The sequence below is a fragment of the Buteo buteo genome, chromosome 13 (assembly GCF_964188355.1).
Source record: "Buteo buteo chromosome 13, bButBut1.hap1.1, whole genome shotgun sequence".
Lineage (NCBI taxonomy): Eukaryota > Metazoa > Chordata > Aves > Accipitriformes > Accipitridae > Buteo > Buteo buteo.
In genome coordinates this window covers 1,682,642-1,696,634 of record NC_134183.1, presented here as the reverse complement: position 1 = coordinate 1,696,634, position 13,993 = coordinate 1,682,642, and the positions used below count along the sequence as shown (strand labels likewise).

General features: G+C 67.5%; 2 protein-coding genes across 4 annotated transcripts; one reads left to right on the top strand and one right to left on the bottom strand.

Annotated features, from left to right (window-relative positions):
• Positions 1-446: 446 nt before the first annotated feature.
• On the bottom strand, positions 447-3,805 carry FSCN2 (fascin actin-bundling protein 2, retinal). 2 transcript variants are annotated; one of them, XM_075043838.1, is made up of 5 exons: positions 2,848-3,805; positions 1,381-1,537; positions 1,163-1,284; positions 911-1,078; positions 447-825 (listed from the first exon to the last, which is right to left on the bottom strand). In XM_075043838.1, exons 1-5 carry the CDS (start codon positions 3,668-3,670, stop codon positions 620-622), a joined length of 1,476 nt encoding a protein of 491 aa, XP_074899939.1. In that variant the 5' UTR covers positions 3,671-3,805; the 3' UTR covers positions 447-619. The 2 variants fall into 2 exon arrangements, with proteins under 2 accessions (XP_074899939.1, XP_074899938.1); XM_075043837.1 differs by having other exon boundaries at positions 911-1,284.
• Positions 3,806-8,041: 4,236 nt separating this feature from the next.
• Positions 8,042-11,168, top strand: ACTG1 (actin gamma 1). Of its 2 annotated transcripts, XM_075044189.1 has the most exons (6): positions 8,042-8,166; positions 8,563-8,695; positions 8,796-9,035; positions 9,379-9,817; positions 9,931-10,112; positions 10,211-11,168. In XM_075044189.1, exons 2-6 carry the CDS (start codon positions 8,573-8,575, stop codon positions 10,352-10,354), a joined length of 1,128 nt encoding a protein of 375 aa, XP_074900290.1. In that variant the 5' UTR covers positions 8,042-8,166; positions 8,563-8,572; the 3' UTR covers positions 10,355-11,168. The 2 variants fall into 2 exon arrangements, with proteins under 2 accessions (XP_074900290.1, XP_074900291.1); XM_075044190.1 differs by lacking the exons at positions 8,042-8,166; positions 8,563-8,695 and adding an exon at positions 9,147-9,184 and having other exon boundaries at positions 8,939-9,035.
• The last annotated feature ends 2,825 nt before the right edge of the window (positions 11,169-13,993 follow it).

The window sequence follows — 13,993 nt, the reverse complement described above, 5'->3', positions numbered from 1 at the left end:
TTTTCCTTTCCATCTCCCAGCAGGGCCCTGCCAGCTCCCTGGGGGGCTGCCACCGTTCCCCACCCCCCCAGCCCTCTTGCCAGGCTCCTCCAGCCTGGCAGAGGGTCCATGGGCATCCCAGCCCCTCCGGGCTCCAGCTCCCTGCGCAGCCCCTCGGGGTCCTCCCCACAGTGGGTTTGCTTGGCCGAGCCTCATCGCCAGCTGCCCCTGTGGCATCCCCGGACCCTGCGACCACCGCCTGGCAGCTCTGCCTGTGTCAGCCTGGGGGGTCCTTGCGTCCCAGAGCAGCGGCAGGGCCAGGGTGCCGTGGGGGGGGGGTCCCACGGCTCACCAGTCTCCACCTGGGGTTGTGGGTGCCGGGCTGGGCATGGGGAGGGGGACAGGGGTGGATCCTGGGCGCTGCAGGAGGGGAAGGAAGATGAGGCGATGCCCCGGTGTGATCCAGACTGACTTTAATGCCGTGAGTCAAGGGGGTCAGGGACACAGCTGCCGTGGATGGTGCCAGCGCCGGCTCCACCGCCATCCTTTGCCTGGGAATGAGCTAGCATCCCTGGCCAGCCTGGGAGCGGGGCAGGCTGGGGGATGCCGCGGCGGGGGATGCCTGCCGGTGCCAGGCAGGTCAGTATTCCCAGAGCGTGGCCCGCAGCACGGATTCGCTGTCAGCCCGCAGGGTGCCGGCCGGGTCCCCGCGCAGGTACCGGCCGTTCTTCCCTTTGATGGCCACGCGTCCCCGCTCCCGGAACTCAAAGAAGAAATCCTCGGAGAGTTCCCCATCGCTGCACACCGACCCGCTGCTTGCCACATACCAGAACTTGCCCCCCTGGCCTGCGGAGAGTCCCCGGGGGCAGTCAGCAGGGTCTGGCTGGACTCCCGGCAGCCCCCCCCCAGTAGCCCCCACCCTGTCACCCACCTTGGATCTGGTAGGCGCCGTCACTAAAGCTGATGTGGAAGACATCGTAGACGGAGCGGTTGGAATCAAGCAGGTTGGAGCCACGGTGGTAGCAGACGAAGCCGTGCTCACCCCTCAGCACCAGCATCGGGCGGTTGATCAGCTTCAGGGTGAACTCCTCATCCTCCCCTACGCGGGAGCCCGGCCCTGAGCACCCCAGGCTGGGGTGGGGAGGGCAACACTGGGACCCCCCCACCCACCCCCGGCACTTACCCACAGTGTCGCTGACGGCCGCCAGTTGCCCGTTCTTCTTGGTGCAGACGTACCGGCCATTGCTGGCGCGCAGGGCCACCCGCCGCCCGCGCCACTCGATGTCGAACATGGTGTTGGCAGCGCTGGTGGCAGACGGTGAGCGTGAGCTGGGGGAACCTGTGCCCCCCAGCCTCCCCCCCCCCCCCCGAAGCCCCACGCCGCGGCACGGCCCCACTTACACTTCGGTGGCCACGGCCTGGATGCCCCCATGGGCCACGAGGGTCCAGTAGCTGCCGGTGTTGGTGTGCAGGCTGCACTTGTTGGTGTCGCGGTCAATCTGGAGCTGGAAGGTCTCGTGGTTCAGCTCCTCGTCCTGGTTCGCCGAGACGTTGACGCCTGCAGGCGGGAGCGACCGTCGGTGCCGGCCACGTGTGCCGACGAGCCGCAGCTGCGCTTTCCCTCCCCTGGCCCCTCCCCGGCAGCGGTAAATCCTTCTGCGAACAATCGCGCTAATTGGGCTGATTAATCTGATTGCTGCTGCGTCCATCTGGTTAGTGCCGCGGTGCACAACCCCCCTATTTATAGCCTGCCCGCCACCGTCACCCGGCCCTAAGCTGCTTGGCACAGGAGCAGGCGCGTTCCCGGTGCCCGCAGGGACGACAGGGCAGCCGGGGGCATGGCACGGCCACCGCTGCCCGGGCGAGCGGGGTCCCTTGGGGACCCCCACGGGCTCTGGAGGCCGTGGTCCCATCCAATGGCCCATGCCCGGCTCCCCGGTGCAAGGTCTGGCTGCGGGGGCGCAGCTCTGCCCACCCCCTCCTGCCTGCAGCTGCCAGGCTCAGCCCCGTGCCAGGGAAGGACACACATGTAGCTGCGTGTGCAAACACACGCCCGTACCTCCACGGCTGCGCGGAGCCCTGCACGCGTGCGGCACCGCAGAGAGCCCCGCGCGTGCCCGCGGCGCTGAGCAGAGCCCTACGCGTATGTACACGCGCGCAGCACTGCGGAGCCGTGCACACGCAGTCACGTGTGCGCACGCCGCGCTGGGGAGAGCCCTGTCCACGCGCGCACGCCTATGGGCTGCACAGAGCCGTGCACGCGCATGTGCGCGCAGCGCTGTCCATGCACAAGCACGCGTGGGCTGCGCACGCAAACGCATGCACTGCGCGGAGCCCTGCTCACACGCATGTGTGTATACACACACACACACCCCCCGTGCAGACCCACGGAGCCCTGTTCATGCACACACACACGTGTATACACACAACCCTCCCGTGCACACCCACGGAGCCCTGTTCACACACACATACGTGTGTATACACAAACCCCCCGACCCATGCACACCCACGGAGCCCTGTTCACACACACATACGTGTGTATACACACACACCCCGACCCATGCACACCCACGGAGCCCTGTTCACACACACACGCGCGTGTGTATACACACACACAAACCCCCGTGCACACCCACGGAGCCCTGCACAGCCCCACTGCTGCTCCCACCCCGACCCCACTGGCCGCAGCCTCCCTTTTGTTGTTATTGTAGGGTCTCCTCCCGTGGCGGGGGTCCCAGGGGAGCTCCCACAGAGCCCTTCATGGCTGCGGGTGCTTTCGGCCGAGCCGATCCCCAGGGAATCCCCTTGGGACAGCCGGGGGTCCCGAGGCAGGCAGGGAGCAGGCAGCGGGGTGCGGGCAGCCCTTACCCTGCCGGATGGAGACGTATCTGCCGTTGGCCGCCGTGAAGACCACCTGGGGATGGCTCTCCTCCAGGTCGAAGAGTTCGTCTTTGCCCGGCTTGGAGCTGCGGCCGGATTTGAGGGTGCCGGTGGGCCCCGTGGGTGCCAGGTATTTGCCGTCGCAGTCCTTGAAAGCCAACTTGCCCGCCTTGAACTCGAGGGTGTAACCGGTACGGGCGCCGGGCTCGGGCACCAGCGTGCCGTCGCAGCGCAGGTAGCGCTCGTCGGCGGTGCGCAGGCTGTACTTCTTGTCCTGGAAGCAGAGGGTGATGAGGGCGTCCACCCCCCAGGGCAGGTTGCTGTCGGTGGCGATCTCGTCCTCGTGGGCGCTGAGGTGGGCGTAGCGGCGGCGGCTGACGCTCAGCAGGTTGGCCTGGGGGTGCATGGCCAAGTGCACGGTCCAGAGCTCGCCCTCCGTCACGCTGGGGGCGAAGCAGGAGAGCCGATCCTCCCGGCCCCCGAAGAAACGCCGGTGCGGGGCCGACTGCAGCGCCCAGCGCCCGTCCGACTGGGTGATGATGCTGAAGCGTTCGTCCCGACCCGGCTGCTCGGCCTCGCACCGCACCTTCCCGTCCTTGTCGGCACCCAGGTACCGGCCCAGGTGGCTCTTGAGGAAGACGACGGAGCTGTCGGCTTCATCCTGCTCCAGCGTCCAGATCTGCTTGCGCTTCAGGCTGGGCGCCGAGGCGTTCACCTTGTAGCCGAAGCTCTCCGCCGTCAGGTACCGGCTCTCGCAGTTGATCAGCCCGAACTGGATCTTCAGAACCTGGTGGATCCCATTCGTTGGCATCTTCCGCCGGCGTGGGGCGGCCCCCGGGGGGCCGGCGGGGGCTCCCCGGCCCTACCGAGCCCGGGCGTCGCGGCGGGGCCGGCCGGCTGCACCCGCGGGGACGTCCGCGCTGCCCCGGTGCCGCTGCCGCACTGGCCCCGCGGGGTGGCTTGGCACGGCACGGCGCGGCAGGGGGGCACGGGGGGTGGGCTGGGGGCTGCGCCCCTTTTAATTAGCCGCAGGTAGGATTACCAAGTCCAGCCAGATTGTGGCGGGCACCGGGGTGGCCGCAACCTGCAGCGGGGCTTTCACCGAGACCCCGGGCGAGGGGGCACCGCGGCAGCCCCCGGCCGGCTCCTCGGGGCGCGCGGCCAAGCCACCGTCCGTCACCGCGGCCCCGGCTCTCGCCCGTCCCGCCGCGGAGCCGCGGGTGGAAAACTTGGGTGGGAACCCGATCCGGGCGCGGGACGGCGTATCCGTTCCCGGCGGGCTAAGGTTACCGGCCCCTCTGATTCAGCAGCAGGTCACCCCCAGCCGCGCCGCCTCCCGGCCAGCCCCTAAGCGCCTTACCAATTAGCCAGGCATTTTGATTAGTTTAAACCTTTTATCCTGCTTTGGGGCCCTTGGCCTCCATCTGTCCTGTGGCCCCAAATCCCTCCTGCAGCTGTGTATCGGGGTCACGTCCGCCCCCCCACCCTGACCCACTGGGTGATGATGGCTGGGACCCCCCATCACCCAGGGTGTGGGGTCCTCCAGCGCCACGGGGCTGAGACCGCCTGAAGCTCGTGACAGCGGTGTGGGTGTGCTGCCTTGGTGGGGGACAGGGGTGCAGGGGACAGTCCCCACTCCTGCCCTGCAGGCATCTTGCCCCCAGCCCAGCTGGGACCCCCCCGGCCGGGGCAGGCACAGCCGCAGGGACCCCCGGCCTCGGCCACGCTCCACCGCAGGCTCCTGGGGACGGGCAGGGACGAGCTCTGCCTGCGCTGGCACCAGGCTCTGCCATCGCCTGCACCCCAAAGTGCTCAGACACCCGGTGCCAGGCCCTGTGCCGGCGACCGGTTGTGCACCGGTGATGCCGCTGTGGCACACTGAGGCCCCGGCCGCGATGGCTCCCGCTGCCGCCTTCCCCCCGGCCCCGCGGCTCCGGTGTCAGCGCAGCACCCAGTTATTGTTCCCGAAAATAGGTCCCGGGGATTGGTTGCCTCATGACTTTTTCATGGCCGGGCTCTCTCTTACCATGCCGGGGGGGTGCCACGGCCCCCCAGCCGCTGAGTTACCCGAGCTGTGGCTGCGCTGCCTGGCACGATGTAACTGACCCTCGACGAAACAGATACGGGTCGGCTTTCGGGCTGGGGGGGGATAAGTGGGTCAGGGTCTTGCAGGGGCTGGGGGGCTCCAGGGGGCTGGGGGGGTTGTGGGCAGCCCCCCCAGGTCTGGCAGGGCAGCAGTGCTGGCTCTCGGTGGGTGCACGCCGGCACCTGCCTGGCAGAGCAACCGGGAGCTGTATTTATACGTGTTGGCCCCCCCCCAGCCCTCCCCGGTGGGGGTCAGGTTCCCATCGCGGGGGGGGGGCCCTGCCCCACAGCCGCTGCCTGTCTCTGCAGCCCCCCAGCCTGGGGACAGCCGGACCCCTCCCCACACCATTCCCAGCCCCACTCCCCAGTGTGTGTGGGGGGTCCTGCTGAGACCCGACATGCTCATGACATCCCCTCCCGCCCAAGCATTGCAGGGGGCCGGGGTGGGTGCCCCCCACCCTGGTTTTCATCCACCACCCTTCCCAGGAGGGATGGGGGGTGCTGGGCTCCCCAGCGTGGTCCTGACCCTGGTGTGGGGCTGGCGGATGGGGGGGGGTTGGGGCGGCGGGGGGGGGGTGTCGGCCGTGCCCCAACAGCCCGGGGGGTCGGGGCAGGGGTTTGGGCTGGAGCTGGGGAAGGGGGTGGGGGGGTGTCAGGGTCGGGGTGCTGTGCCCGGCCCCATCCCCTGGGGACCCCATCACACACACACACACACACATCCCCCCCCCCGCGCCAACACCCGGCGGCGGGAGGGGACGGTGACTCCGTGTCACCACGGCGACGGAGGCTGCGCACCGGCGGCACCCCCCGCATCACCGCGGGAGGGGCGGGGCGCCTTCCTCCTCCTCCTCCTCCTCCTCCTCCTCCTCCTCCTCCCCCTTTCCCGGCCGAAGGTCCCCGGGGCGGTGTCGGGGCCGGGCGGTCCCGCTGTCACCGGCCCGATCGCTCCTAATACGGCCGGGACGCGCTGCCTTGCGCCCGCCCCGCATCGCGGGTTTCCCCCCCCCCCGCCCCGGGACCGCCCCGGCCCTGCCCGGCCCTTACTCACCGGGCGCCGGGGCTGCCTTGTTTGGGCAGGAGGAAGCACCGGGGCTGGGACCCGGCATCGCCCCGGAGCGCCCCCCCCCCCCCCCCGGTATCGCCCATCCCTGCGGCATCGGCCCCCGGTGTCTCCTCCCTGGGAGCACACACCCCCCCGGTGTCCGTGGCCCCGGGGTGGGGGGTCCCTGACTCACGGGGCACCGGGGGGGGCCAGCCGGTCCTCGCACCCCGGGATGGGGCTGTCACCTGCGCAGCCCCCCCCCCCGAGCCAGACCCCCCAGCCCGAGGTGCCGGCACCAGCCCAAGGCCCTCTGCCGCCCACCGGGACGCTGGGCCGTTTGGCACTGCCATGGGGACGTGAGACCCCTCGAGCCGTGCTGGGAACCGTGTGGGACCCCCCGACCCTCTGCCACCCACCCAGCGCCGCCACCACCCTGCCCCGCACCCCGGCACCCCCGTTTTGCTGCCGCTGCACCGCTGACACCCCTCTGCGACGCTCGTCCAGGCTCAGCCGCCGGCAGCACCGGGGCCTGCCAGGGAAGGCCCGAGCGTGCGGCTTTCCGTCCCCGAGCGGTGCTGGGAATCCCTCGGATAGACGGCGAGTTTCCACCGCCGGCTGCTCCCGGCACAGGCGCGGGCGATGGCAAGGCCGGCAGCCGCCACCTCCCCGCGCCCAGCCGGCGCGGAGGGGCTGGGGACACGGAAGCCGCGCTGCGCGGCGGGCACGTGGGCTGCCGGCACGGTCCGTGGGTCTCTGGTGTAGCGTGTGGCTACCTGGCGTAGCGTGTGGCTACCTGACGTGGTGTGTGGCTACCTGCCATGGTGGTGTGTGGGTACCTGCCATGGTGCATGGCTACCTGGCACGGTGCAGGGATCTCCGGCACGGCACACAGCTCTCCGGCACGGTGCGCTGGTGTGAGCCGTGCCCGTGACACCCAGCAGCAGCGTGGGGCGCACAGCCCGTGACACCCCCTGATGAAGCAGAGGGGGGGCTCAGACACAAGGAGGGCCCCGGGCCGGCAGGGGCCGTGGAGGTTGCCGGAGCCGGGGTGCCAACGGGGCTGGTGGGGAGATGCTCCGGGTGGGGTGGTGCAGCCAGGGGGTGCCCGTGGGAGATGCCGAACCCAGGCAGGGTGGAATGCACAGCACCGTCGGTGGGGTGTCAGCATCGTCAGCGGGTGCGCAACGGAGCCGAGGCAGAGTTTTTTGGGGTGCCCGGCACCGTGGGTGAGCCGGCACTGCCGGGGTGCTGGGTGCCGTCTGTAGGGTGCACCAGGGGCACGGCCTGCCTATGGGTGCTGGCAGGAGTGCCGATGTTTGGGGGGTGCCTATAGCCGGGGGATGGACGCGCCGGTGTGCGGCACATAGGTGTTACGACGGGGGTGTGATGGGGCTTTTGGGGGGGGGCCGGAGCTGCCAGAGTTTGGGGGTGCAGCTGGGGGGGGGGGGTGAGCTGGGGTGCAGAGCGCTACCAGTGGGGTGCAGGTGCAGCAGGTGGGGGGTGTTGGGGGGGGTACAGGTGCTGCCCCGAGGGGTGCGCGGTGCTGCACTGGGGGAGGGTACCGGGTATTGCTGCGGGTCGGTGGGGTGCCCATGGAGTGGGTGGGGTGCACGTGCTGCCCAAGGGGTGCACGTGCTGCCTGAGGCTCTGCACGTGCTGCCCGGGGGTGGGGTGGGTGGGTGTGTATGGGGGGGGGTGAGGGGGGGGGAGCGTGGGGGTTGGGGGGAAGGGGGGGGCGCGGTGCCACCTTCGGGGTGCAGGGCCAGGCCCGGCCAGGCCCCCGGCGCTACCGGAGGGGAACCGGGTGCCGCCGGGGGGGGGATGCCCGGTGCTCGGCTGGGGGGGGTGGGGTGTGCGCGGCCGGGGGTCCCCACCGGGTCCGGGGGGTCGCCCCCCCCCCCCCCCAACTATCGCCCCATGCAGGTTCCGGGGTGCAGCTTGGGGGGGGGGGCGGGGGCAGCCCGGCAGCCACCCCACGTGGCCGGGACGGCGCTAGCCAATGAGAACGCGTGTTTCTGAAAGATCTCCATATATGGCGATGTTCTCGGCCGGGCGGGCGGGGCCGTCGCCCCCCGGGTATAAAAGCGCGGGGCTGGGAGCCGGACGGTCTCACTCAGCCGGCGGCAGCGGACCAGGCGGCACCATCTTCCCCAGCGCCGAGAGCAGCCTCCCCCGCACAGGTACCGGCACCGGCCCCGCGACACCGGCGGCCACGGGGCGTGGCCCGCGCCCCTGCCGCCCCCTTCTACAGTCCCCCGAGGGGGGGGAGATAATGGGGGGGGGGGGGGGGCTCCTGGCCGGGGCGAGCTGTGGCCGTATCGTGTCTATGCTTCCCCCTCCCCCCGCGTTGCTGGAATGGTGTCGCCCGCTTGAACGGGGTGCTGTGGGAGGGCGCGGCGCGATTGGTGGCGGCGGCGGGTGACGTCAGGGCGCGGGAGATTCAAACGGCGAGCGGGGGGGGGAGGGAAGGGGAGGGGTCCGTCCCGCCGGGGCGGAGGAGTTGGGGGGGGGGGGGGGGGGTCCGGGCCCGCCGCCAGCGCGGCCTCCCGGATTCGCTGACCCGTCCCGCCCCGCAGAGCCTCCGCCATGGAAGAGGAAATCGCCGCCCTCGTCATCGACAACGGCTCCGGGATGTGTAAGGCCGGTTTCGCCGGGGACGACGCCCCCCGCGCGGTTTTTCCCTCCATCGTCGGGCGCCCCCGGCACCAGGTAGGCGGGAGGAGGAAGAAGAGGAGGAGGGAGGGGAGGGCAGGGCGGACCGGGGCGGTGCTGCCGGCGGGCGGGCGCTGACTCAGCTTTGGCTTCGCAGGGCGTGATGGTGGGCATGGGGCAGAAGGACAGTTACGTGGGGGATGAGGCCCAGAGCAAGAGAGGGATCCTCACCCTGAAGTACCCCATCGAGCACGGCATCGTCACCAACTGGGATGACATGGAGAAAATCTGGCACCACACCTTCTACAACGAGCTGCGCGTGGCTCCCGAGGAACACCCTGTGCTGCTCACAGAGGCTCCCCTGAACCCCAAGGCCAACAGAGAGAAGATGACGCAGGTACTGTCGCTTGCCCGGTGGCCACTCCTCACTCATCTTGCTCACAAACCTCCTTTTGTTATGGCATCTTAAACCTGAGTTTGGTTTTTTTCTCTCTCCCGACATTTTCAGGGTTCTGTACTCCTGGCATTTCTTCCTTGACGCCTCAGGTTTCTTTTGTTTGTGTTTTCTGCCTGCACTCTTTGCTTTTTCCTTCACACACCGTTTTGGTTTTTGTTATTTTTTGTTTTGGTTTTTTTTTTTTTGCATGTCAGCATGTGTGTTCTAATGTGGGTGCAAGTGACCCAGCTCATGACTTGATGCTAATTGATTTATTTTTTCTTCCCCCCCACCTTCCTTCCAGATCATGTTTGAGACCTTCAACACTCCAGCCATGTACGTGGCTATCCAGGCTGTGCTGTCCCTGTACGCCTCTGGTCGTACCACTGGTATTGTTATGGACTCTGGGGATGGTGTCACCCACACCGTGCCCATCTACGAGGGTTATGCTCTGCCCCACGCCATCCTGCGTCTGGACTTGGCTGGCCGTGACCTGACAGACTACCTCATGAAGATCCTGACAGAAAGAGGCTACAGCTTCACCACCACAGCCGAAAGGGAAATTGTCCGTGACATAAAGGAAAAGCTCTGCTACGTTGCCCTGGACTTCGAGCAGGAGATGGCCACCGCTGCCTCTTCCTCCTCCCTGGAGAAGAGCTACGAGCTGCCTGATGGCCAGGTGATCACCATCGGCAATGAGAGGTTCAGGTGTCCAGAAGCTCTCTTCCAGCCCTCCTTCCTGGGTAGGTGTGGGCCAGGGCGGTAACTGCCAGGGTTGCCTCCGTGGTGTGGGGTTGGCGTGACCCAAATGAGGTGCTGCGTTGGGTACTAATGAACCTGCAACTCTTCTCCCCAGGCATGGAGTCCTGCGGCATTCACGAGACCACTTTCAACTCCATCATGAAGTGTGATGTGGACATCAGGAAGGACCTGTATGCCAACACCGTCTTGTCTGGTGGCACCACCATGTACCCCGGCATTGCTGACAGGATGCAGAAGGAGATCACAGCCCTGGCACCCAGCACGATGAAGATTAAGGTAAGAAATAGCAAGATGAGGCTGCAGGCTGGTGGGGGGGGGGAGAGGTGGGAGAAGGCTGGGCCGCTCTGACCACTGCTGCTCCTCTGCTCTTTCAGATCATCGCTCCCCCTGAGCGCAAATACTCGGTCTGGATCGGCGGCTCCATCCTGGCCTCGCTATCCACCTTCCAGCAGATGTGGATCAGCAAGCAGGAGTATGACGAGTCCGGCCCATCCATCGTCCACCGTAAATGCTTCTAAACGGACTGCTGGCAGGCGCGCTGCGCCTGCTGCATGAGTTGTCTCACTAGTATATGTTTGCCCAGGCAAATCTATACACCTCATGCTAGCCTCATAAAACTGGAATAAGCCTTCTTTCAAAAGAAACTTGCCCTTGGAAAGTCTGTACCTGATGTTAGACACATGTCGGCACTGGATGGTCGAGCTGTCACTTTGATTTGACCTTGTTATTCGAGTTAACTGTTCCCTCGGTGTACACCTGAGCGAAATACCCTGTACAGATCCGTTCCTGGCCGTGGGGCCGGCCTGGCACCTCGCCGCGGAGGAGAGCCCACGCCTGACCGGGGCTCCCGCAGCTCGCTACACTGACAGTGGCCCATCTCCCCGTGCCCTGGGCCGGGACCGGTGTGTACAGGGTATTTGGAGTCAGACTTGCCGTACATCCAGTGTGGAGTATTCCAGATTTCCTGTAGAGGCTGGTAGGAGTCCATCGAGAATTCACTTCTGTCGCTGCCGTTCTAGCAAGGTTGGGAAAACATATCGCATCCGAGCCTTATGAACCAGTTCTTCATTCTCCTCCCCACCTGTATCCCAGTCGACATCACGGGGCTGAAGTTACTCAACTTGAGTTGCTGAAACTTTGCATTGACACCTGTAAATTTATGCATCGTTTAATTTATGTAAGATTTTTGTACGTTGCCTTAATGTTCTCACATGACAGTAGGAAACCAAAATTTGTAAGTCATCCTAAAGTTGAGAAATTGTAATGCCCAACAACACATCATTGTGTAAGGAAAATAAAAAAAAAAAACATACAAAAAGCGCTGCAGTAAAACCCACGCTGGGGCTGTGTGTGCTGTGGGGGAGGGAGGGTGGCAAGGGGGACCTGAGCTGGAGCTCCTGCCTCCTCTTCCCAAAGAAGCTGCAGTGGTACTTTGGGGTTAAAAATGGGTGTTCAGGTGCCAAGCAAGGATGGAGGGGGGTGGTGATGGGTGCTGCCTTCCTGGCCTTAGTCCTGGCTGTGCAGCACCCAGGTGGAATGTGGGGTGTCCTGCCTCCTGGGTGTGGAGGGTGAGGGGGTGTGGGGTTGTTTTGGCTGCTGCTGGGCCCTGTGGCACTGCCAAGCGCTGCCCTCATTTCTGTAGGGAGAAAGAAACCTGCTAATTAAAGTGCCAAGGTCAGGCAGTGTAGTTGCTGCCATTAGGCCTGTCTGTGGCAAACGTGGCTCTGCTGGCCCTCACTGCCATCCTGTGCTGGGGTGGCATGGGGGGCACTGGCAAAATGCGCTGGAGCCCCTCTGTCAGCTGGCACAGCCGGGTATGGGCTCCCAGGCTGCCACGTCTTCCCGGTGCCCGGCCGGTTCTCTGCCAAAGGCCGGGCTCCTCTTGACCCCTTTGCCAGTGCTCTTCCTCCTCTCCCCTCCTCTTCACCGGTTTTGCGTGAACCAAAGGTGTCCGTCGTGACCGAAGTGGGTGTCACTGTGTGGCAAGGACACCGGCTGCAGCAGGGGAGGACGAGTTGCGGCTGGGGGTGCTGGGGCAGCCCAAAGCGGTGCCAGCGCCGAACCGAGGCCCCTTCGCTTGCCGGCACTGCGGTGCGTTGAGCCGCAGGGTGCCGTGCCGGGTTCACGGTACCACGTCGTGTTACGTTGCGCCGTGCCACGTTGCTCTGTGCCGCATTTGCCCCAGGTGGCCTTACCGGCGTGTCCCACGGTGACGCCACTGCCTGGCCGTCCCCAAAGCGTCCCCGTTCCCCCCATTTTGTCCTTGCCCGCACCCAGGCCCATCGGAGCCACTTTCGGCACCGGGAGCTTGGTGTCAGCCCCACGCGGGGCCCAGCTGAGCCTGTGGGGTGACACCGCGGCACAGCCGGGGGGGGGTCACCATCACTGCTGTGCCAGGGACACCGCGTGGCCCCAGCTGTTGATTGGGAGGGGTGGGTGCGCACCCCTCCTTGGGGGGGGCCACACACAGAGGGGATGGGGCCGTGGCCAGGCGCAGCTGCGTGTGCGAGCGAGTGCTCAGTGCCAGGACTGGGGGGGTCAGGCCCAGTGGAGGGAGGGGGAATTGGGGGGGGTGCCCCCCCCCAGCACCGTCCCCAGCACCCTCTGCCCCTCCGGCCCAGCCAAGCCGTGGTGTGGCCCCAGGGGTCCCTCCCGGTGGCCGGTGCAGGATGAGCCCCCCCCCCCTCCTCCCTGCACCCCCACCCCCCCGGGCCCACCCAGCCCCGCAGCACCTGCGCTCACCAACTGGCCAGCACCCACACCCAGCTGTCCGCCCGTCTGTCTGTCCATCCGCCCGGCCCTCTGTGCACCCATCTGTCTGCCCACCCCTCCCTGCACCTGTCCGTCTGTCCGTCCCCCCCCCCATCCCTCCATTTGCCCACCCATCCACCCCATCTGTCCGTCCATCCCGCCCGGCCTTTTGTCCGTCCGTCCCCCCCCCCCGCCGGTGTCCGTCGGTCGCGCCCTGTCGCGGGGCGGCCGCCAGGGGGCAGCACGGCCCCGCCGCTCCGCCAAACGACACGAGTTCGCGCGGTCTCAGCTCCGACCGCTCCGGGAATCCGTGGGGAACCGGAGCGCCCCGGGGAGGGGATGGGATTGGGGGGGGGGGGCGAAGGAAGGGCCCGGACCCCCCCCGTCCCCGTTACACCAGCCCCCCCCCTCCGCCGGGGTCCCTGCAGCCCCCCCCCCGCACCCCCTGCCCCCGCGTGTCCCCGCACCCTCCAACACCCCCGCACCCCTCCATCCCCCCCCCGTGCACCCCCCTCATCTCCCCCCCCCCCCAGTCCCCGTCCCCCCGCCCCGGGCGGCTGCCGGCCGGAGGGAAAGGGTTAATGGCGCCCGGGTGGTGAGAACAAAAGGGCTCCCCGCCAGCCAATGGGAGCCGGGCTCCGCATCCCGACACCCTCTGGTTGGCTGCGGCGCGGCCAATCGCGGGCGAGCTCTGCCTGTCCGTCTGTCCCCACGTGGGGAGTGTTCTGTTTCCCCCCCCACCTCCGCTTGCATCCTCCTGCCTGCAGCTTCCTCCTGCCTGCACCCCTCCTGCCTGCACCCTCCTGCCTGCACCCCTCCTGCCTGCAGCTTCCTCCTGCCTGCACCCCTCCTGCCTGCACCCTCCTGCCTGCACCCTCCTGCCTGCACCCCTCCTGCCTGCAGCTTCCTCCTGCCTGCACCCCTCCTGCCTGCACCCCTCCTGCCTGCACCCCTCCTGCCTGCACCCTCCTGCCTGCAGCTTCCTCCTGCCTGCACCCCTCCTGCCTGCACCCCTCCTGCCTGCACCCTCCTGCCTGCATTCCTCCTGCCTGCACCCTCCTGCCTGCATTCCTCCTGCCTGCACCCTCCTGCCTGCAACCTCTTGCCTGCCCCTCTCCTGCCTGCAGCTTCCTGCCTGCATCCCTGCTGTAGCATCCTCCTCCCTGCCCCCCCCGGCAGCCTCCTCCTGCCCGCATCCTCCTTCCACCCTCCTGCGTTGCTCCTGCAGCCCCTTCCTCCCCCATCCTCCTCCTCTCGCCCATCCTCCATCCCCCCCCCCCCCAGCACCCTCCATCCCCACTGCAGCCCTGGGTCCCCCCCTCCATCCCTGCCTGCATTCCCCCCCCAGCCCTGCATTCCTGCACCCCTGCAAGGCAGCAGGACGGGGTGCCCAGGGGTTTCGCCCT